The sequence below is a fragment of the Canis aureus genome, chromosome 27 (genome assembly GCF_053574225.1).
Source record: "Canis aureus isolate CA01 chromosome 27, VMU_Caureus_v.1.0, whole genome shotgun sequence".
Classification (NCBI taxonomy): Eukaryota; Metazoa; Chordata; class Mammalia; order Carnivora; family Canidae; genus Canis; species Canis aureus.
Window position 1 is genome coordinate 28,343,844 of NC_135637.1, and position 21,380 is coordinate 28,365,223.

The 21,380-nt window shown below is 47.0% G+C and overlaps 1 protein-coding gene across 1 annotated transcript; it reads left to right on the forward strand.

Moving 5' to 3' along the window:
- Nucleotides 1-6,736: 6,736 nt before the first annotated feature.
- On the forward strand, nt 6,737-18,064 carry YWHAH (tyrosine 3-monooxygenase/tryptophan 5-monooxygenase activation protein eta). The gene is made up of 2 exons (XM_077874440.1): nt 6,737-6,911; nt 16,588-18,064. Exons 1-2 carry the CDS (start codon nt 6,825-6,827, stop codon nt 17,239-17,241), a joined length of 741 nt encoding a protein of 246 aa, XP_077730566.1. The 5' UTR covers nt 6,737-6,824; the 3' UTR covers nt 17,242-18,064.
- The last annotated feature ends 3,316 nt before the right edge of the window (nt 18,065-21,380 follow it).

Genomic DNA, 21,380 nt, shown 5'->3' on the forward strand with positions numbered 1-21,380 from the left:
ACAGCCCCTGGCCCAGGCTTCCCCAGCTACAGGATTTGAGGAAGGTCTGAGTAACTCTCAACCCGGGAGACCTCCTCTGCCTTTCAGCCTCCTCTGACCTGCAATCTTGCCTTCCTCCCCCTTGCTCCTTCCCTTATCTTATCTCCCACCCAGCTGTCAATTAGTCAGTTAGCTGTCCGCCAATTAAAAGTGCTCTGCCTCCTGAAAGACCTTGCCACTCGCAATGAGGGCTCTAGTGGAATTTCTGCAGTACGCGAGAGTTGTGATCAGATTCAATTAAGCATTTGTGGAGAGGCGCGCCCGGGGGTGGGGGCTCAGATGAGGAATGATTCCCCAGTGTTTACATTCTGCAAGGGAAATGGCAACTTCCTTAGAAAGTGGGAAGCAGGTGGTGTAGGTGACAGAGTGTGAGCTTGACAGAAAGACCTGAGTGCACATCCTGACTGCCCCTACTAGCTCCATGTGGATCAGACTCCAGGCTAATGACCGAGAGTAAGTGAGCTTCAGTTTCCCTATCCGTTGGAGTGGATAGAAGGGGAATCCCCACCTCATCGTTGTCATGAGGATGAAATGAGACTGTATGTGAAACTGCATAGCATCATGCTTGATGCCTAACAGCTGGCCAATACACATCACCTTACCAAAATAACTATGCACGAGGTGGATATCAGAGTCCCGAGGGGAGCTGGGGGAGGGGCAAGTGCTTCCTGATGAAGAACCTGGAAGGCTCCCTAGAAAAGGTGAGGTCCCAGCTGGGCATCAAAGGGCTTCAAAGCAGAGGAAGAGGCAGCAGGATGGGAAAGGATGTTTGAGTTGGTAGAAACTCACGGGTGGAGTCTGGGAACTTGGTGAACCTAGGATGCTCAGGGAGTAGGTCATGAGCATGGAAAGGTGGCCAAGGGGCATGTGACCAAAGGCCAGGAGGGAGGAACTTATATCTTTTAAGCGGAGAATGGGTCCTACCTATGACCTGGGTGGGCCTGCACTGTGTCTGTGTCTCCTGTGTCTGCAGAGGCCAGGCCCCTGGGGTCAGCCTTCTCCTATGGCTTTGGTCCTCCCAGGTCCCTTTGCTTCCTGAGTCAGGGCCAGCCCACCATTCTTGTCTGGAAGAAGACAGAGGGCTGTAGCAATCTGCTCACCTCCTACAAACATACTAGGTAGGAAAAGATGGTTTTTAGCACAGTTGCCTAGCAGAAACCTTGGTGGAAACTCCACGATCCTTTCCCTTACTTCCCAGGGTGTGGCTTAAGTAGCAGTGGCGGGTGGTTATGCTCACAGCTCAACAACCAAAACGTTCTTAGGTGTTCAGGGGCAGCAGTGGAAAGAATGGTGAGGGTGGAATGGGTCTGGACGCTGGCTCCTGCCCCCTGCTGTCTGTGTTGCAGTTGTGCAAGACACTTAACCTCCTTGGGCCTCGGTTTCCTCGTCTGTAAAATCGGAACCACAATACTGACCTAACCTCACTAAATGGGCATGCACTGGGACACTGCTGCCCCTCAGCCTGCTACTTGCTATGGAGTAGGTCCCTGTTGCCCTCCTCCACTCCACGTTTTGACGGGGTCCAAACACTGGTCCTTTGAAGCCTCCCTGTTTCATCCTCTTGAGTTGCCATACTGTTGTTTGCTGAACCGCCACCGGTGAAATATCCTACCATCCATCAGCGCAGCCTCCCATTTTGCAGACAAGAAATCCAAGGCTCAGAGAGAAGCTACAGCACTCTCATGCCACGCAGGTCACCTGGTTCCACCTCAAGTGGGAATCACACAGAAGCTTGAGGCAATTGCCCAGATGGTTCCAGCCAAAGGATCTAGAAAATTCTGGTTAAGAAACACAAGCTCCTTGACCATCTGCAGAACTGAAGTTAAAAGCCCTTTTTTGCCTTTATTCTAACTGTGGTCCCTTGGGGGACAGCTTCGCCTTCTTCCCTCAGAGCTGAACTCCTCTGAACCAGCTTGTGGGGGGGTGGGTGCTGAGAACGGGCTCTGAGCTCTCCACTGGCTCACAGATTGTCGCTACCAGGACATTTTCACACTTCATAATACCAAAAGCTGCGTTTGGGAGCTGATCTGCTCCTGAAGTGGGCTTTGACAGAATAGTGGAGGGCTCTGGATGGTCCTGAAATCTGTGGGCTCCGGCTGGTCTCAGAGCAGTGGGTGGGAAGGGATAGGATGCAATTTGGGATCAGCAAAAGGACACTGGGGCCATAACAAATGACAGAATGTGGGCATGGGCGGGAGGCTATGGGCAACCTTTCTAGGTCTCATTTTCCTCATCCATATAATGAGGATAACGACCTCCTTCCAAGAGTTATAAGGATTTGGTGAGATAGTTAATATGAGGGGAAAACTGTTGACCCTTGGCCAGCTACTGCTCTTGCTGGTGGTGGTGGTACCATTGTTTGGGGTTGGCAAGACTGCCTGGGCAGCAAGAGGTCTGCATTTGGGGAAAAAAAAAAAAAACACTAAAATCCTATCTGCGTGACATGAATCTGTGGGCAGGCAGCACGTACTGCTCAAGACGGTAACCATGCCGACAGTGTGAAAGCCATCTTTCCAGAGCAGTACCTAGGTCTCCTTTGTAGTATGTCCCTTGGTGTCCAGACTTCTCAGGGAGCTCGGAATGTCCCAGAGTACCCGAGGGGAAAAAAAAACAAAAAAGCAGGACGTGCCTTTTCTGGGTCACCTATTCACTCAGCTCTGGCGAGGGTTCTGGCATTGCTTTGGAAATCCAGTCCTGCAGGAGGAGCAGTCATCAGCCCTTGCTCAGGGTGGGATGCAGCAAGGAATCATCTGTTCTATGGTCATGATGGCTGGTGCCTCCCGTGTGCTGCCACGGTGCAGGTAAGGAACATAGGTGCTCTTGCTGATCTCCGACCCAAAGAAATAGGTATCGTTAATCCTGTTTTAGGTACTTGTCCAAAGGTACTCAGCTGGTAACTGGCAGAGTAGAATTTGAAACAAAGTTCAGATCCTTCTTCCCCAACATGCACACCACTCACATGTCCTTGGGTAGCCAGGGGCAGTTTGCTCTGTTTCCTGAGCGAGACCCTGTACCAGATGAAGATGCAGCAGACCTGGCCGCTGCACTGAGGATTTGCTCTGAGCTCTGGGCAACACAGTGTGTTTGGCCTTAAGCATTAGTCTCCTTGACCTGGTTTGGGGGCTCTCTGGAGCTGTTCAAAGGCCATGTTTACTGATGGGACTTAGAGCCCTGGGAGTTGATGTCCTGTCCAAGGCAGCTGTCCTGAGCTTTATTTATGAGAGGCTTTCAGGAGTTGGCAGCCCTTTCCAGAGGGTGAAGATGGGTGCTGGTCAGAGCCTACAGGTAGGGGGGCTTGTGGGTACTTTTTACAATCTGAAGGACCCTGAAAGGGAGTCACACCGTGAGCCCCCCCCTTTTTTTAAATTTTATTTATTTATTCATGAGAGACAGAGGCAGAGACACAGGCAGAGAGAGAGGCAGGCTCCATGCAGGGAGCCCGACGTGGGACTCAATCCCCGGTCCCCAGGATCACGTCCTGGGCCGAAGGTGGTGTTAAACCATTGGGCCACTTCTCAGCTAAAATCACAGAGCAGCTGTATGACTACTCAAATCATGGAACATTTTTAAACCAGTTTCCTCATCTGTAAGATGGGAATGGAATCTGTACCTACCATACAGAGGAATCTGTACCTACCTTACAGGGGAATCTTGAGGGAAAAAAAATATACCCATTTCTGCAAAGCTCCTTGCCCAGAATATGGCATATGTTCTTTCAAGAGTGGGCGTGGATGAAGTCACCCAGGAGAGGATGGAGTAAGAAAAGCAGAGGGCCTGGGGCAGAGCCCTGCAGAACCCCAGTATTTTAGGGCAGGCCGAGAATACAAGCCCACATAGGAGACCAGAGAAGAGGAACAACAGAGCAGCAGAGGGAACCCAGAAGAATACAGGGTCATGAAAGCTTGGAGGAGAGCCTAAGAAGGGGGAGCAGTTGTGCCCAGTGTATTCAAAGGGGCCACGAAGGTGAGAACTATTAAATGACCTTGGAGTGACAATAGGAGGCCACTGGTGGCCACAGTGAGAGGGAATAGAGTAGGAACAGACCCAGAATATACTGAGCTTGAGGGATGGTGGGAGGTGAGGAAGTGGAGGCAGCGAACTTTGGTAAAAAGGAAAGAAAAGCTTCATGGGAGAACCAAAGCGTCCCCCATTTGACAGAATTAGAATGCCCTAGTCTACCTAATTTTCACTGTTTTGAAATCAATCTGAGCCCAACATGACCAGAAAAGCTAGAAGGGCTGTAACCTCTCTAAGAGCTGGAATGAACCACCGAAATCCTCCCGTCAGCACTGACCCTCCTCCCACCTCTCACTGGAACCCCATTTTCATGGAGGGTGGGGTGGACAATTAATTATCATTTATCATGTTCTTTAAAGATATCCACCAGGGGAAAGATCAGCCTAGTTTGTTAACCTCAATTCCATTTGTAGTTAGCAAAGGTGACTCTTTAAAGCACGGTGAGGGATCCCTGGGTGGCTCAGTGGTTGAGCATCTGCCTTTGGCTCAGGGCGTGATCCCAGGGATCGTGTCCCATGTCGGGCTCCTTGTGAGGGGCCTGCTTCTCTCTCTGCCTATGTCTCTGCCCCTCTCTCTCTGTGTGTCTCTCATAAATAGATAAAATCTTAAAAAAAAAAAAAACAAAGCACGGTGCAACCTGCAGTGGGAACCTTCTCCCAGATGCACACTCAAATCCTGTTTCATGGGTACTGAGGTCCTCATTATAGCATCACAGTGAGGGGAAGGTGGCTCAGAGGCAGGAGACCTAGTATGGGGACCCCAGCTCTAACTCACTGTGCAAACTGAGGTTCACCTCTTCTGCCCCTAGTTTCCTGCCTCAGTTTCTCATGGGATAAAGGGTCAGATGACAGTGACTCTAAATGTCCTGGCACCTTGGACATTTTAGGATTTCTCTTCTACGGTGCATTTAACAGTCTTTCAGGTTTAATTGCTAGATAGTAAAACTAAGGTCCAGTTCCTGTCTTCTCCCTGCAAATGCATCTTACTCTTCAGAGCAAGATTCTTGGCTCAAAATACGACTTCCACACCTCTTCTGGTTCCCAGGGATCCAGGGATAATGAGTCAAATCTTCAGACTGGCACTTAAAACACTCCATTATTTCATTTTGCCCAACCTCATTTCCCACTGCCCACCTCTCAGATTTTCTGTCCTCACTGCCAAGCCTTTGCCTGTGCTGGACCCCACTCCCTTATACCTTTTCCGTCTCATCTCCCACAAGGTTCAGCTTACCTGCACTTACGTATTTAGATATAGCTTATGAGACAAGAGGATGTATTCTTATTCTGTAGCTACTCCTTCCCCCAGTGCTGAGCACGCAATAAAATTCTCAAAGAGACTAAGGTCCCTTCTCCTGTGCTACCCTTGGGATACCCTTGTACTTGAGTGAGGCTATGTTTCAGTCATTGAGATTTTCCTAGTTTGTCCGAGGCCCAGCCTCGGGGCCTGGCATGAGCGGCCCTCAGCAAAGAATGCCACAAGTGGGGCGCCTGGGTGGCTCCGTGGTTGAGCCTTGCCTTTGGCTCAGGGCGTGATCCTGAGGTTCCAGGACTGAGTTCCGCATGGAGCTCCCTCCCTGCAGGGGGCCTGCTTCTCCCTCTATGTCTCTGCCTCTGTGTCTCTCACGAATAAAAATAAAATCTTAAAAAAAAAAAAAATGCCACAACTGGGAGGGCTTAGAGACCAGTCAGCCCATCCAACCCCCTCTTTGCCACAGAAGGAAGTTCAGACTGGGTTTGAACTCAGATCCTGGCTTCACCACATACAGGCTGTTTTAACCTTGAGCAAGTCATTAATCTGGCTTGAAAATGGGGAGACCAGCTGTGCCCACCTGAGGGGTGTGGGTTGAGAGGATTATGTTTATGCCGATAGGTCGTGGACATTACTCCTCCCAGCCCCCCCCCCCCCCCCCCCCCCCGTCCCTCCTCTGGTGGAGGCCCAGGGCTGCAGCCCGGTGGGTGTGAGAGGCGGGCGGGGTGCTGTCCGCAGAGTCCAGACCCGACGGTGCCCTGGGCAGCACAGATGCTCCCGGTGCAGGGCGCGTCCCCACGGGATCTAGGCCTGCAAGGCGGCGGGGCGGTCCCGGCCCGCCCCCTGGGGCACACGGCCTCCTGGCTTCTCAAAGCGTACGGTTATCTGCTTTTTTGGGTCCTTCTCAAGGCAGACCTCCAACCTGGCCTCAGAGACGCCCTGCGAGGAGGAGCCATGGCACTGAGCTACCTACGCAGCCGCCGTCACCGCGCCCCCTCCCGGGCCCGGGCCCGGGCTCCGCAGTCCCCACCCCACTCCCTTCTCCCACCTCCACCTCTGCGGCGGTAAAATGCAGCACTCGCAGCGCGCCTGCGCAGCTCCCGGCCCCGGCGGGGGGGCGGCGGCGGAGGTGGCGGCGGCGGCTATTTATAGTAGGTGACGTCACCTTGAAATAGACCGTTAGGGCCGGCCCGCCCTTCCCCCCTCCCACTCCCGCCGCTCCCCGCCGCCCGGCCCGGCGGCTCCCACTGCGCAGGCGTCCTCCGCCCTCCCATCCCCCCCCGCGCGGCCGCCTGTCCTCCCTCGGCGGCGGCGGCGGCGCGAGCCACAGCGTGCGGGGCGAGCCAGCGAGAGGGCGCGAGCGGCGGCGCTGCCTGCAGCCTGCAGCCTCGGCCGGCCGGCGAGCCAGTGCGCGTGCGCGGCGGCGGCCTCCGCGGCGACCGGGGAGCGGACGCACGGACCGGCGAGCGGGCGAGCGGGCGAGCGGTGCGGGCGCGAGGCGAGGCCGAGCCACGAGCGACATGGGCGACCGAGAGCAGCTGCTGCAGCGGGCGCGGCTGGCCGAGCAGGCGGAGCGCTACGACGACATGGCCTCCGCCATGAAGGCGGTGAGCGCGCCGGGCGGCGTAGGGGAGGGATGGGCGGCTGGGCGGCAGCTCCCTCCGGGCCCGGGCCGATCCCGCGACCTCGCTGGGCGCGGCCGCCCGCCCGGAGCCCGCGCTTCCCGCGCCGCGCCGCCCCGCCCCGCCATTTCCTGCGGCCGGGCCGGGGTGGGGTCGGGGGGGACACGGCCCCTCGGGCACGGTTGGGCCACAGTGGCCCCTGGCGGGCGGGGTCGCCGCGTCCCAGCTCGGAGCCGGGGGTGGGGGGAGGGGTGCCCGCACTCCTCGTCCTAGACCGTTCCGCCCCGGCCGGGGCTCCCCTCCCTTTCGCCTGCCTCCGTAACCCCAACTTGCAGTACGGAATCACCCAGTGAGCGGCTCCCCGCCTGCCGCGACCTCGGTCGGCGAGATTCCGATCCGTAATACGCCCCGCCCGCCCGCATCGTTCGCGTTCCGTCTTCCCACGCCTGGCTCCGGCTTTGTGTGCGAAGACCCCACCCCCCCCACCCCACCCCACCCCACCCCACCCCGCCCCCCTGCAGTCTAGACGTGCACGCCAGCGCGAGGGCGGAGGGCGGAGGAGCGCGGCGGGTGTGGGACCCCACTCCCAGGTTTTCGAGGCAGCGGGCATCTGTCCGGAGATCAAATGGGACGTGACTTCTTGGCAAGACAGGGCTGTCTGTGCCTTTGCATTCCCGAGACCCACCCGCCTCCCTCGTCCCCCCTCCCCCCTCCCTAGATTGATTCTGCAGCTTGATTTCCGGCGAAGGAGTCGTGCCCAGCCACACCCTAGCACATACCGTGATCAGGCACCTGCATAGATGAGTCCCCGTTATCCTCTTACTGCCCCTCTGTCTTCTAACTTTATTTTACGTTTTCTCTAAATGAACATTACTTCTCCGCGTCAAGGTCACACAGTGGTAGAGCTACAACTGACGGCCACCAACCTGCTATGTTCAACCAGTGTACCTCATCCTCCGGAGACCTGGGAGGATCCGCCTGGGCCCCACCTTAGACCTAAAGATTCTGCAACTCTAGGGGTAGGACTCCGAAATCTACACCCTAACCAGCGCTTATGGCCATCTTTAGCAGGCTGAAGCTTGACAATTACTCGACTTAAGGCTCGCTTGTCCTCTTGCTGGCCTTGTGACATTTCTCATTCATCTACAAATTGAGAGGCTTGCTAAAATTTCAGAATCTTTTGAAAAGCTGCTTTTTCAAAAGCTGCTTTTAAGGCTTTTGATATTAATATCATTTGAAATATGTTGAGGAGGTCAGTATTTAGGATTAACCCGCTAAGGAAGACACTTGAAGAGGTATCTTTCCTGTGGTGTCCTTGTTACACATGGCACTAGGTGTGTTTGGAAACCACTACTGCCACTCATTTGTTGATTCATCGGTGATCCTGATCCGAGCACTGGCATGGTGTCACGGGTTAGATAGTCTAAACCAGGGACACTCTAGATCTGGGATCTGAATGAAGTCTTTATAATTCAGGGGACCTTCTTTAAGGACGTAAATGTAAAAATATATTAATTTTGCAAATTTTACAGAAACAACTGTAAATGTATTTTCTCTGAAGGTTCTGAGCTTAATTTCCTTTGGGATAAGAGCCACTTCCGTTCACACAGCAAGCCACACTTGAATGAGTGTCTTTTTCCCCAGTAACGAAGTGGTAATAGGATTGTGCAGGCTGAGGCCTCTCTAGACGTTTTAGTGAGGCCCTTGTTCACCCAGTGAATGGGGCTTAAATAAAGGTGAGTTGAGTGTCTAGGAAGAACATTCTGGAGCTCTGGGAAACCTGAGGCACCTTGAAATGGGAAGTAGGGAAAGGGTTGAGAGATGTAACTAGAATAAAATACAGTTTAGAGAGAAAAAAAATTGGCTTTCTGGTCTTCATAAGCAGGCTTGAATCATGCTATCCTGTAGCTAGAAACTTAGGTTCACAGATTTTCCCTGAGGCCCAAAGGTAGCATTTTGCAAACTAATAGACCCTTCTGTGTGTTGAGAATCTGTAATATCTATCTGAAATGATTGATGGGTTGGATAAGCCATCCAGCATTGAAAAATCAATCCAAGCTCCAATGATGTCATCTGAGAATTGTGATCAATCATTCCCTCAATGTAATTCCTTTTAAAAAGTCAGAAATTCTTTTGTCATCTAAATTAATGGAATATATTCATTGGAAAGGACTTTGCAAGCTTTAGTGGAAGACTGTTTCTTAGGCTTTACCTATTAAGTTGATATTTGTACATTCTTAATGTTCTTGGGGAGACTCAGTCCCCATTTTATTTAATATAGTAGGCTTAAAGTAGAGCTTTGGAAAAAGGGAAACTCCAGTAACCCTTTGGGTTTATGTGGGCTTTCTTCAGGGTAGTGGAAGGGAAGGTAAGTAGACTGCTCTAGGGTAGATGGAGCAGCACGCCCGAGTGAGGAGATGTTCTGATGTCACCACTCTGTAACCTCGAAACTTAACATCTCTTGGCTTCCAGTCCTTTGCAGGGTAAAACTAGTAATGTTGGGGTTACTATCAAGTCATTTTTCTGTCTTTATTCTTCTAATTTGTTTTCTGTTCTCTTTATAATTTAAATGGTCACCTAATAATAATGCCTGCCTGTAATCATTGATGTTCATATCAGCATCACCTGGAGGATGGTGTCGGTAAGCTTTAAGAAAAATCATGCGTATTGGAAACAATGGTGTTGCCTCAAGTCACTTGAGAACCGAAGTTCCCTGTCTTACCCCATCCTTTGAAGAGGCAAGAAATCCTTCTGAAGTGAAGTAAAGGAGGGTCTTCAGGATCTCTTCATCTCCTACCTAGCAGCTTACAAAGAGTGTAATAGTGGGAAGAAGCATTGTGAAAGATTGTAAGAACTTAGGTCCTCTGTAGGCTGGGCTTGGAATGACCTTACCCAAATCGTAACCTCTGAAAAACGGATACTATACCATCTTGTGAGAAAGTGAAATAAACTGGAATAAACCTGTAAAGGGGGATGAAAGTGTCCGTGCATTAGACTAAGTGATTTAAGGAAAGAGTGTAAATAACCAGATTACTGGTGAATGAATACTCGTGGGTAGACGTAATTCATTCACATCTCTTATTGCCTTAAGTCATCTATTTTATATAGATTGTAATTTTGAGTTTATAAAACATCAGAATTAGTTACGAAAGCATGGTGTATTTTAACATTGATACACAGTTGATTACAAAAGTTGGCAAAGAAAAACAAAACAAAACAAAAAAAAGTTGGCAAAGGACAGAGAAATACATCTGAAGGCTTGAAGAATTATCTATAGAAACCTTGAGTGCAGGAACAAAGCTGCAGCTTAAAGAAACAGCCTGAGAGGAAGAGGCACTTGGCCTAACCAGTGGCAAAAACTCTTATTCCAACAGCTGTGAGTTTATGGGAAGTGGGGGAATGAGCAGGTGGTGTATAAAAGGAGAGCTCGGCTGAGTTGCTCAGAGTGAGACATAACCCGTGTTGCAGATATTAGAACTAAGGATGATTTTGAGGTGTACCAAAATTGTGGCTAGTGTGAAATCTTAAAGCCACATCAGTGCTGTAGTTAGAAATACATATAAACTAGGGAGTACTATTTCCCACCAAGTGGTCATTTGTAATGTAAGTATTGCTTTGCCATATACTGGCTGAGGAAGAAAAGGTTCTGGATTCTTGCAGTAGCCTGAATTAAAAGGACTTCAGATGGTGAATAGTTCAGAGCCTTGCCTGGAATTTCATATTAGTGGTAGATGCAGTGTCACATTTTCAGAAATGGTTTGGGAGGAGACACCCCAAATGTGTTTCATCGAGTTTATGGAACTTAATCATTTTCCGAATAGGCATTCAGTAAATGGTTGCTGTTACTTCATGTGTACATTCTCAATTTTCATAACTCTGGATGGGCTAACTCAGGATAGTTAACTTCGTTTTACAAATGAGATTTATTTATTTTATTTTTTTTTTAAAGATTTTATTTGTTTATTCATAGAGACAGAGAGGCAGAGACACAGGCAGAGGGAGAAGCAGGCATCATATAGAGAGCCTGATGTGGGATTCGATCCAGGGTCTTCAGGATCACGCCCTGGGCTGCAGGCGGCGCTAAATTGCTGCGCCACTGGGGCTGCCCTACAAATGAGAATTAAAGAGGTTAATTTTCTCGATGTCAGGTTGTAAAACCAAGATTTGAACTCTTTTTTTTTTTTTTTATGATAGTCACAGAGAGAGAGAGAGAGAGGCAGAGACACAGGCAGAGGGAGAAGCAGGCTCCATGCACCGGGAGCCTGACGTGGGATTCGATCCTGGGTCTCCAGGATCGCGCCCTGGGCTAAAGGCAGGCGCCAAACCGCTGCGCCACCCGGGGATCCCAGATTTGAACTCTTTAATTTAGAACTCTCACTTTAACCTTGCAGGCCCTTTACACAGGTGGGCTTAGTGAACAAGTAATTTCATCTATCAGAAGTCATTTTTGCCAGGTTTGACTTCAAACAGAATCTACCACTGTGGTTCTTAGCTATAGCAGGGGAGTGTAAAAGGCAGTCTAACACATGGGATTTGCTTGTTCTCCTGAAGAACAGGAGTTGTCTTTTTTTTTTTTTTCTTAAGCTTAAGAAGCAAAGTATTAATTGAATTTGAATTCTTGCTATGAATTAAGAAGTGCAGAACTATGTTAAGTTGTACTTGGGGTATTTTAAGAAATTGCTTGGCACAAGTTTTAAGTACATTTTATAAGCTGATGAGTCCTAACATTTCATTAGCTGGGTTATTGGTAAGATTCCTCCCAGTATCCAGGTTGGAGCCACCTGTCTTCTACCCCACCACCCGGGTGCTCTTTTTGCTCCTGGCTGCAGTGGCTTTTCCCTCGGGGTCGGGGGTGGTGGCACTTCCCTGCCATCGGAACCTGGCATAGCTTCTGAAGCTTTTGGTGCTACTGCCTCCAGGGATGGTAGCATGCAGTAATGCCATTCAGATGGCTTGTATTTAATCCGTGCCAATTCCTACAAAAATGTTCAGTTTTGTCAAGAGGAAGAAAAGGCAGTCTCTCCATGATACAAAGGTGGCTCTTTTGACTAATGTTAAGCTTTGAGTGGACATTAACTACCTGAACTCAACTGCTCTAAGCTTGAAGTGTAGCTTCTCTGGCTTTCTAGAACTGCACCCTCACCCTGGTGAGGACAGGGAGCAGTCTTTCCAGGCCTGGGCAAGTGGTGACAGATGGGTACTTTACCAGCTTGGGACTAGGCAGTCCTCACTTTGAAGGTAGTAAATTGGGAAGAGTCTGCCAAAAAAGCTTTCATCCCCTGCCTCATGTTTTTTTTTTTTTTTTTTTTTTTTTTAAATAACAGGGCTCTGCCAAAGAAGCTTGAAGATTTTATGCTGTGAATATGTTTACCTAATTGTTCCTGAGAATTATTTTCTCCCATTGTAAACTCTTCTATCAAAAGCAGGCTTGTTGGTAGCAAGTGGGTGTGGGTAAAAGTATAAAAGATGGGCTATAAAGGATGGGAGTGCCCTTCAGAAGTAACATTTACCCTGACTTTAGTGATGCGGCCTGGCAGTCCAGGGGTGGCGTTTTTTGTTTGCTCAGTATTACTTTTGAAGTTGAATGTTTCCCAGATTAAGAACTTTAAGTTTCCCAAATAGTCCCTGTGCTATTTTTGGCAGTGGATCTATTTTTACTCACAAACACATAGTTTATTGCCTGGTGAGTTAGTGGGAGGAGGCCCTTAGGGATTTTTGAGTAAGCGAATGGTGTCATAGGAAGATAGATGAGTTAGTAGCCTATCAGGTTATTTGTAACTTTTAGTACTGCTGTGTAGTCTCAGAGCAGAGGAAGTGGGGTGAAATGAGTACCCACCCCCACCCCCCGGCTGGGAGCTGGTGCAGCCAAAGGCAGCAGTATGGTATGGACATCAGTCAGATGGCTGGCCTGGCCTGGAGTCCAATCCTTTTTTTTTTTTTTTTTTTCCTGGAGTCCAATCCTTAAAGGAAGTGGAGAGATGGGCCTTTTTAAATGGGGACTGGTCTGGTGACTTAAGGTTTTCAGAGACTGTAAGTGGGATTAAGTGGGGTGGGAGGTGGGCAGGCAAACAGGAAGGCAGAAAGGCTGTGAACAGAAGTGAGAAGCCTGTTAGAGTGGTGCAGCCGCATGAACTTAGTGTCTGGAATGGCTGGCTGCCCTGAGGGTAGCTGATGTGTGGCAGAAATGAGGGTGTGTTGAAACTGGTTGGAGTAGAGAGCAGATTGAGAACCACTGGGCAGGTCTGTCTTGAAAATTCTGTCTTGTTTTTGCTTCATGTTCCCAGTTAGAAACCATTTGGAAACTTGAAATTGTAAAGCTGCACTAAATCATCTCCGTAGACTACCACATGCAGGTGACCATCCAGCTGCTTTAGTATCCGTGTGGTTGGGACTAGTAGTTTTTGTTTCCTTTCCATTGCACTACATTGCCTCCCAGTGTCTGCTGCTCTTAGTGTGTGTCCAGACTATTCCTTCGCTTTCCTACCTCCAGTATGGAATTGGAAATATTGGGAACTGATGCTGACTAATACTAATAAAGGTTATTTGTCCTAGGTATCACCAATCAAGACTGGCTGCAAATCTTGTTTGTTTTAATAGGCCATCTGATTTCGCCTCAGTCTATACTTTTCCAATCTAGGGAAAGCTCAGTTTCCTTTCGTTATCCAGTCAAGTAATGATCTTCCTCCCATAAGTTTCCCTTTCTTAACTGAGTTGTAACTCAAGAGTATTAAAAGTACTATTTAAACGTATCCAGTTTTTTCCTAGTTAGGGCCTGGCTGGGTTCTAAGAACAATGCTTGCTTAGCTGTTAGTCACACTCAGCTGATGCTGATAGTGATTCATTCAGACTGGCAGGAACCCAGATGATTGTTACATAAACACTAATATTCCTAGTAAATGATTTTTCTTGTGAAGGTGTCATACATATTGCCCAGTAGCCTTTTTGGGTAGTTTATTCCTGATGCAGAAGGGCTGCATGAATTCTTGAAACACAGATACAACTAAATTTCATTTACATTGATAACAACCTCATGCCTTCCCACACCTTTTTATTTTGCTCAGGAAAAATGGAGTCCTAGAATATTAGAACTGAAGAGGTCCTTGGAAATCATTTAGGCCATTGGCCCTTAGGTTACTTCTGATCCCCAGACAGCGTCATATAGCTAGTTCAGGCTAAACCCCACAGCTTTCTTAGTTTTGTTTTGTTTTTGTTTTTGCTTTTGTTTTAGTAATGATACTGTCCATTGTACAAACACCCTGTGTGATATGTAAAGATATTTCACATATACACTCAATTTTAAAGATACACTCTGGGGAGTTACGTTGATATTTCTTTGTGACAATCTGATAAGCAGCTTTATTAGCCACAGGGTGAAATCTTAGTGACTCCTTATGGATATCATTTGCACTTTTATGTCAAGTGCCCTTAGATACATTTACTGCAGGATCTAAGAAACTCTTAGTTGTGTGCTTGCCTTCTGTTTTACTGAATATTGTCCTGGAAAAAGTGACTCATTTGAGAGGATTCAACAATCTGAGATTTGTCAGAGGATCAAAGTTGGAATTTTGATTGATAAGGGTTCTTTCTTAAAAGACCAAATTAACAAGTATCTATAAAGTCTCTATATTCCCAGTAAACAAATGGGAGTGTTTGAAGAAACTCCCTGGAGGAGAAAACCAATAGGGTTACAGGTCTTCACCTGGATTTGAAGGGAGCATGGATTTGGGGTTAGAAGATTACCCAGGACTGGGGCAGATAACCTAGAAAAAGTGAGGGGACCACTCACATCTGTGTGAGGAGGAATGAGGAACCTGGTGTGTAGGCAGCCCTCCTGGGGATGGGCAGAGGCAGCCTGTGGCCAAAGACCACCCTGAAGAACAAAGTGGGGTTGGGTTGATTGAGTAGGCAGAGGAGGAAAGACAATCCAGGCTGGGGATTTGCAGCAAAAGAGTAGGGGTGCTGGGACCAGGGAAATAGGAAAATTAGAAGATAAAATTGGTATTTTTATTGGGGAAGGTGTTGCTGGTAGACAATGAAGAATGTGGCCTTTACACATAATGATTATATTTGTTGCTTATGTTCTTGAATTAATTTTTTTGATCTTTTTTAGAATTTCTGATTCTCCACTGCTCAGTCTTTCAATCCATGTTAAAGCATGTCTGTTTTGATATGCTGTTAATAACTTTCTCCCCTGAACCTGGCTTTTCCCCCTGTCCCTCAATTTCAGGAATTTCTTTTTTCTTTGTTGAGTGTTTTATGGTTTCCTAAGAGTTTTCTTTTTTTTTTTCTGAAAATTAAAGACCTTTACCGGTAAGTCATAATTAAGGAATTCCCCTACTTTATAGAGGGCAGTTTAGAAAATTCGTGGCTTTCCTGGACCACAGACCCAGGTTTTTCTGATTCTAGGTCTGTATTAGTTTCCTTGGGCTGCCAAAAAATGTACCACACGCTGGGTAGCTTAATTTTTTTTTTTTAAGATTTATTTATTTATTTATTCAGAGAGAGAGAGGCAGTGACACAGGCAGAGGGAGAAGCAGGCTCCATGCAGGGAGCCCAATGTGGGACTCGATCCTGGGTCCCCAGGATCACACCCCTGGGCTGCAGGTGGCGCTAAACCGCTGCGCCACCGGGTCTGCCCGCTGGGTAGCTTAAAACAGCAAATTATGCTGTTGCATTTGGGAAGGTTAGAAGTCCAAGATCAAGGTGTCAGCAGGCTGTACTCCTTCTGAAGGCATTAGGGAAGAACCTTTGCCTCTCTCTTAGCTTTTGGTGGCTCTTGATAATCCTTGGTGTTTCTTGGCTGATAGACACATCACTCCAATCTCTGCCTCCATCATCACATGGCATTCTCCCTATGTTTGTGTGTCTCCAAATCTCCCACTCCTTATAAGGGCGCCAGTCACTGGATTTAGGATCTAGCCTAATACAGGATGACCTCATCTTGACTTGATTACATCTGTAGAGGTCCTGTCCCCAATAAGGTCACATTCACAGGTCCAAGGGTTAGTACTTCAGTGTAACATTGGGAGACACAATTCAACAGCACAACAAAGTCCAGCGCCCTTAGTACTACATACATAGCTGGCTTGCTTGGAGTTGGCATCATGAACTACCTAAAGAAAGTTACAGCTTGTAAAATTTAACATTTCTCCTTAACATAATTGATGCTTCCATCCTTGATGGCCAGTCAGGGTTTCCTGTTAGGTAGGTCAAAGTAGAGCTTATAGCTGAGGAACTTTGCTTCCTTTGAGCAGCGGCTAGGGACACGTTACTGTCACTAATGATTTGGCAAATGAATTGTACGATCTTAACTCTTGATATAATACCTTTTGCAGAATAACTGAACCTCAGGGGTTTTTCATCCCCCACTAGGTACCACCACAATTTTTCCATAATTGTCTTTATCCCCAAACCTCTGCAAGATGAAGGCAACACCTTAAAAGACCTGAATTATGAATTTCTCAAATCCCTTATCACTGAATATTTTATTTCAAGTATTTATTCTTCTTTTTAGACTACAGTCTTCTTTCAGACAGGATCTATGTCTGACTGGTTTGTCTCTAGCTTGTCTGTGCTGGTTGCTGATGAGGTTCAAAGGAACCTCATCTTTCTAAGATTTTTGGATTTGAATCTTAGTGTTTATCTTTTGGGGATTTTGCAGGTGACAGAGCTCAATGAACCTCTTTCCAATGAAGATCGAAACCTCCTCTCTGTGGCCTACAAGAATGTGGTTGGTGCCAGGCGATCTTCCTGGAGGGTCATCAGCAGCATTGAGCAGAAAACCATGGCTGATGGAAACGAAAAGAAATTGGAGAAAGTTAAAGCTTACCGGGAGAAGATTGAGAAGGAGCTGGAAACAGTGTGCAATGATGTCCTGGCTCTGCTTGACAAGTTCCTCATCAAGAACTGCAATGATTTCCAGTATGAGAGCAAGGTATTTTATCTGAAAATGAAAGGCGATTACTACCGCTACTTGGCAGAGGTAGCTTCCGGGGAGAAGAAAAACAGTGTGGTCGAAGCTTCTGAGGCTGCCTACAAAGAAGCCTTTGAAATCAGCAAAGAGCACATGCAGCCAACGCACCCCATCCGGCTGGGTCTGGCCCTCAATTTCTCCGTGTTCTACTATGAGATCCAGAATGCACCCGAGCAGGCCTGCCTCTTAGCCAAACAAGCCTTCGATGATGCCATAGCTGAGCTGGACACACTAAACGAAGATTCCTATAAGGACTCCACGCTCATCATGCAGTTGCTGCGAGACAACCTCACCCTCTGGACGAGCGACCAGCAGGATGAAGAAGCAGGAGAAGGCAACTGAAGAGTCTTCGGGTCTTAGGCCCTTCCCTTCACCCACCACCCCCCATCATCACTGATTCTTCCTTGCCACAATCACTAAATATCTAGTGCTAAACCTATCTGTATTGGCAGCACAGCTACTCAGAGCTGCTCTCCTGCCCTTTGGGAAGCAGTTTCAGATAAATCTTCATGGGCATTGCTGGATTGATGGTTGCTTTAAGCCCACAGGGGCTCCCTTTTTCCGAATTGTGCAGACAAGTGCGTTCTGAATGAGGCATTCTACTATGCCTGTTGATCTATGTGAAATCCAAGCAAAAGCAATGGGGAAGTTTAGAAAGGAGAGTTAGCCAACATAGGCTACAGTTGATATTTAAATGATCCACTTAAAACAAGCTGATAGTGTTTTGTTAAGCAGTACATCTTGTGCATGCAAAAAATGAATTCACCCCTCCCACCTCTTTCTTCAGCTAATGGAAAACTGTTAAGGGAAGCTGATTAAAAAGAGACCACTTGCTCCTTTCCATCAACTTTATAAGAAACTGTTTAACGTGAGGTTTCAGTAGCGCCTTGTTTTGCCTCTTTAAATTATGATGTGCACAAACCTTCTTTTTTCAATGCAATGCATCTAAAGTTTTGATACCTGTAACTTTTTTTTTTTTTTTTTTGGTTGCGATTGTTTAAGAATCATGGATTTATTTTTTGTAACTCTTTGGCTATTGTCCTTGTGTATCCTGACAGCGCCATGTGTGTCAGCCCACGTCAATCAAGATGGGTGATTATGAAATGCCAGACTTCTAAATTAAATGTTTTGGAATTCAGTGGGTAAATAAATGCTGCTTTGGGGATATTCTGTCTATGTGTGGTTTTCATTTCCCCCCCCTCAAGGAGCTCTCTTACCAGGTTACCATTTTGAATCCTGGTTTTAGTTTCAAGCACCGAAGCATTTTTAGCACAGTAGGTTTTCCTGCTCTCTGATTCCAATACACATTTTGCAGTATACACATAAGACTCATGAGTTTTCAGTTTTCTGTGAAACCATTCCACATGGCCTCTCATCCACTCTTCCTGATAACTGGTGCTTCTAGTATGGAAGCTGAACAGACCAAAATGCTCAGTCTTCCTCTGTACAGCACCTGATCTGGTGAAAGGCCAAACCTTTGTTTAACTTGGGAAGGTGTAGCTTGACCCACCCTACTGAAATGTTGGTTGATATTTAACACTCAAGGTAGATACCGTGTCATACATGTCCTCATTTTCTTCATACCCTTTATTAGATATAATAAAATGGGTTCCTGAAATAAGGTTTAGTTTAAAAAAAAAAAAAAAACTTTGAGTATTCTTTAAAGTAGAAGAACTTCCATCTGCACTTAAAAAAGGAAAAGGCTAGACACCTTAAATTCTCTCCCATCTGTCTACCCCAAGACTTCTCTTTTTTTTTTTTTTAAACTTTTATTTATTTATGATAGTCACACAGAGAGAGAGAGGCAGAGACACAGGCAGAGGGAGAAGCAGGCTCCATGCCCCAGGAGCCCGATGTGGGATTCAATCCCGGGTCTCCAGGATCGCGCCCTGGGCTGAAGGCAGGCGCTAAACCGCTGCGCCACCTAGGGATCCAAGGCTTCTCTTGAGGCTTAGCATCCCTAGCTAGACTTCATTCTCTGGTGATATGGGCTCGAATCTCTCGCAGCTCTGCAACTTGGTGCCCAGAACCAAATGTGCTTGTTAAGTGGATTGGTTCAATTTCACAAAGGTGTTAAGATACCTTTCTTAATCTTGACTAAAGCTTGACACTGGATTGGTGAGAATGGCCATGATCCAGTCTCTGTCCTTGAGCTTCGATTGTGGTGGAGCACAGACCTTCTAAGCCTTAGAAGTTTACCCTGTATGCTTATCCTGAAGTAGAGGTATGACCCATGTGCTCCTAACATACTAGAAAGCCTGTTTCAGGTTGTCCTAATTGCTAAAGTGGTTATTGAGTTTCACTTTAGTTAGTAGGTCAGGGTTTTTTTGTTTTTGTTTTTAAGATTTTACTTATTCATGAGAGGCAGAGACACAGGCAGAGGGATAAGCAGGCCACAAGCAGGGAGCCCAATGTGGGACTCCATCCCAGGTCTCCAGGATCACACCCTGGGCTGAAGGCGGCGCTAAACTGCTGAGGGCCACCCCCACCCCCACCCCGGGCTGCCCAAGGTCAGTTCTTTTAAAGCTACCAGCTTTATGTGGCCAAGATACTTAACTGTTATAAACCTGTAAACATTAAAACTCGACTACATTTGAAATGCCCTTCACAGAAAGAGCTTTAGGAAAAGAACTCATATTTTCATTTCATAGGTGTGTTATGAAATTTCGTCCCCACCTTGCAAATGAAGAAAGCTGAGGTGCAGAGGTTGTGAGTGAACCTTTGGCATTCATGCAGCTGGTAAGCCAGAGGATGGCCTAAGACTTCTAATCCAGAGTTCTAAGTGCCCTCCTGGGTTCTGACAGTGTCATGCTACAGGCAGCCTTGACAAGCCACACAACTTTTTGAGACTTCTATCTCTTGTTTTTTAGTAAGTATAGGATTTGTAGTATGTTTTCATTCAACTCAAAGTACTCTGTAAGGCATCTTTGGGAACGGGAGTATGGGAATGTAAGCACACATAATTACACTTCAGCCCCGCAAGTGATAAATAGTTTTGAGAGCACCTGGGGGAACTATAGATTACATATGCCATATACCTGGAAGGCTTCTCTATTAAAAAAATCAAATCTTTCGTTTTGCACACTCATGTTTTAAAACTTGTCAGGATAAATTTATGAAATGATAGGGTCGTCTCAATGTTACAGGAGGGGTGATGAAATGGTTTTCCCAGAGTCATACCGGAAAATTGGTAATAGAACCCAGACTAGCATCCAGATTCTTTAAGTCCTCTTTACTATGCTCTTGGGATGGAGAAGGAAAAATGTGGCATACATTCCATTCTGGGGACACTTTCACTGCTTTTAATGTTTTCATTTGGAGTTGAAGGAATTCTACTAGCCCCGTACTGGTTTCCCATTTTCCCCTACAAGCCCAAAGCTTTTTCTTCTTGCTCCTGAAATATTTTTCTTCTTTTAATATTCTCCTTGCATTGCCCCAACACCCAGATATTAAATTGGTGCTGTTGCTTCAGATTTTCAGTAACTCCTCAAGCCCTGCTCAAAAAACCATTTGTTTCAATTGGAAGAAAGGATATTGGATTCTTTTTTTTTTTTTTAAGTTTGTATTTTAATCATCTAGTGCTCATGACAAGGAGTGCTCTTCTTAATTGCTATTACCTATTTAACTCCCTCTCACCTCCCCTCTGGTGACCATCAGTTCTCTATAATTAAGAGTCTGTTTCTTGGTTTGTCTCTTTTTCCCTTTGTTTGTTTTGTTTCTTAAATTCCACATACGGAGGATCCCTGGGTGGCTCAGTGGTTTAGCGCCTGCCTTTGGCTCAGGGTGTGATCCTGGAGTCCCGGGATTGAGTCCCACATCAGGCTCCCTGCATGGAGCCTGCTTCTCCCTCTGCCTGTGTCTCTGCCTCTCTCTCTCTCTGTGTCTCTCATGAATATAAATAACATCTTAAAAAAAATTCCACATATGAGTGAAATACAGTATTTGTCTTTCTCTGATTTATTTCACTTAGCATAATCTCTAATTCCATCCCTGTTGCACATGGCAAGATTTCATTCTTTTTTTATGACTGAATATGGCTGTGTGTGTATCACATTTTCTTTATCAATCAGTGGACATTTGGGCTGCTTCAGGGTATAAGATTCTTGATAATGGAGCTATTGTCAGGTAAAAATGTTTGGCTATCTTAAATCTCTCCAGACTGGGGAGTCCTAGATGTCTCTTGGGTCTGTAAATGAGGCTGTACTCTGACTTTGGGGTCCGCCACACCATCTTCTATACATTCTTACAGACAGTTTTCACTTCTCAGGAGACCCTCCAGGGAAGCACAAACCCAGAATCACAGCTGGCTGGGACTTAACAGATCATCTTCCTTTATAAAACCCAGTCATTAGGCTGATGAAAACAACCTTTTCAAATACCTACTATGTTCTGTACACTTTAGGTGTGTGGTCTCTGGATCTTCATGGCACCCCTGGAAGGTAGGAATGATAATTTTTTAACATGAGGAAAACAGGTATCAG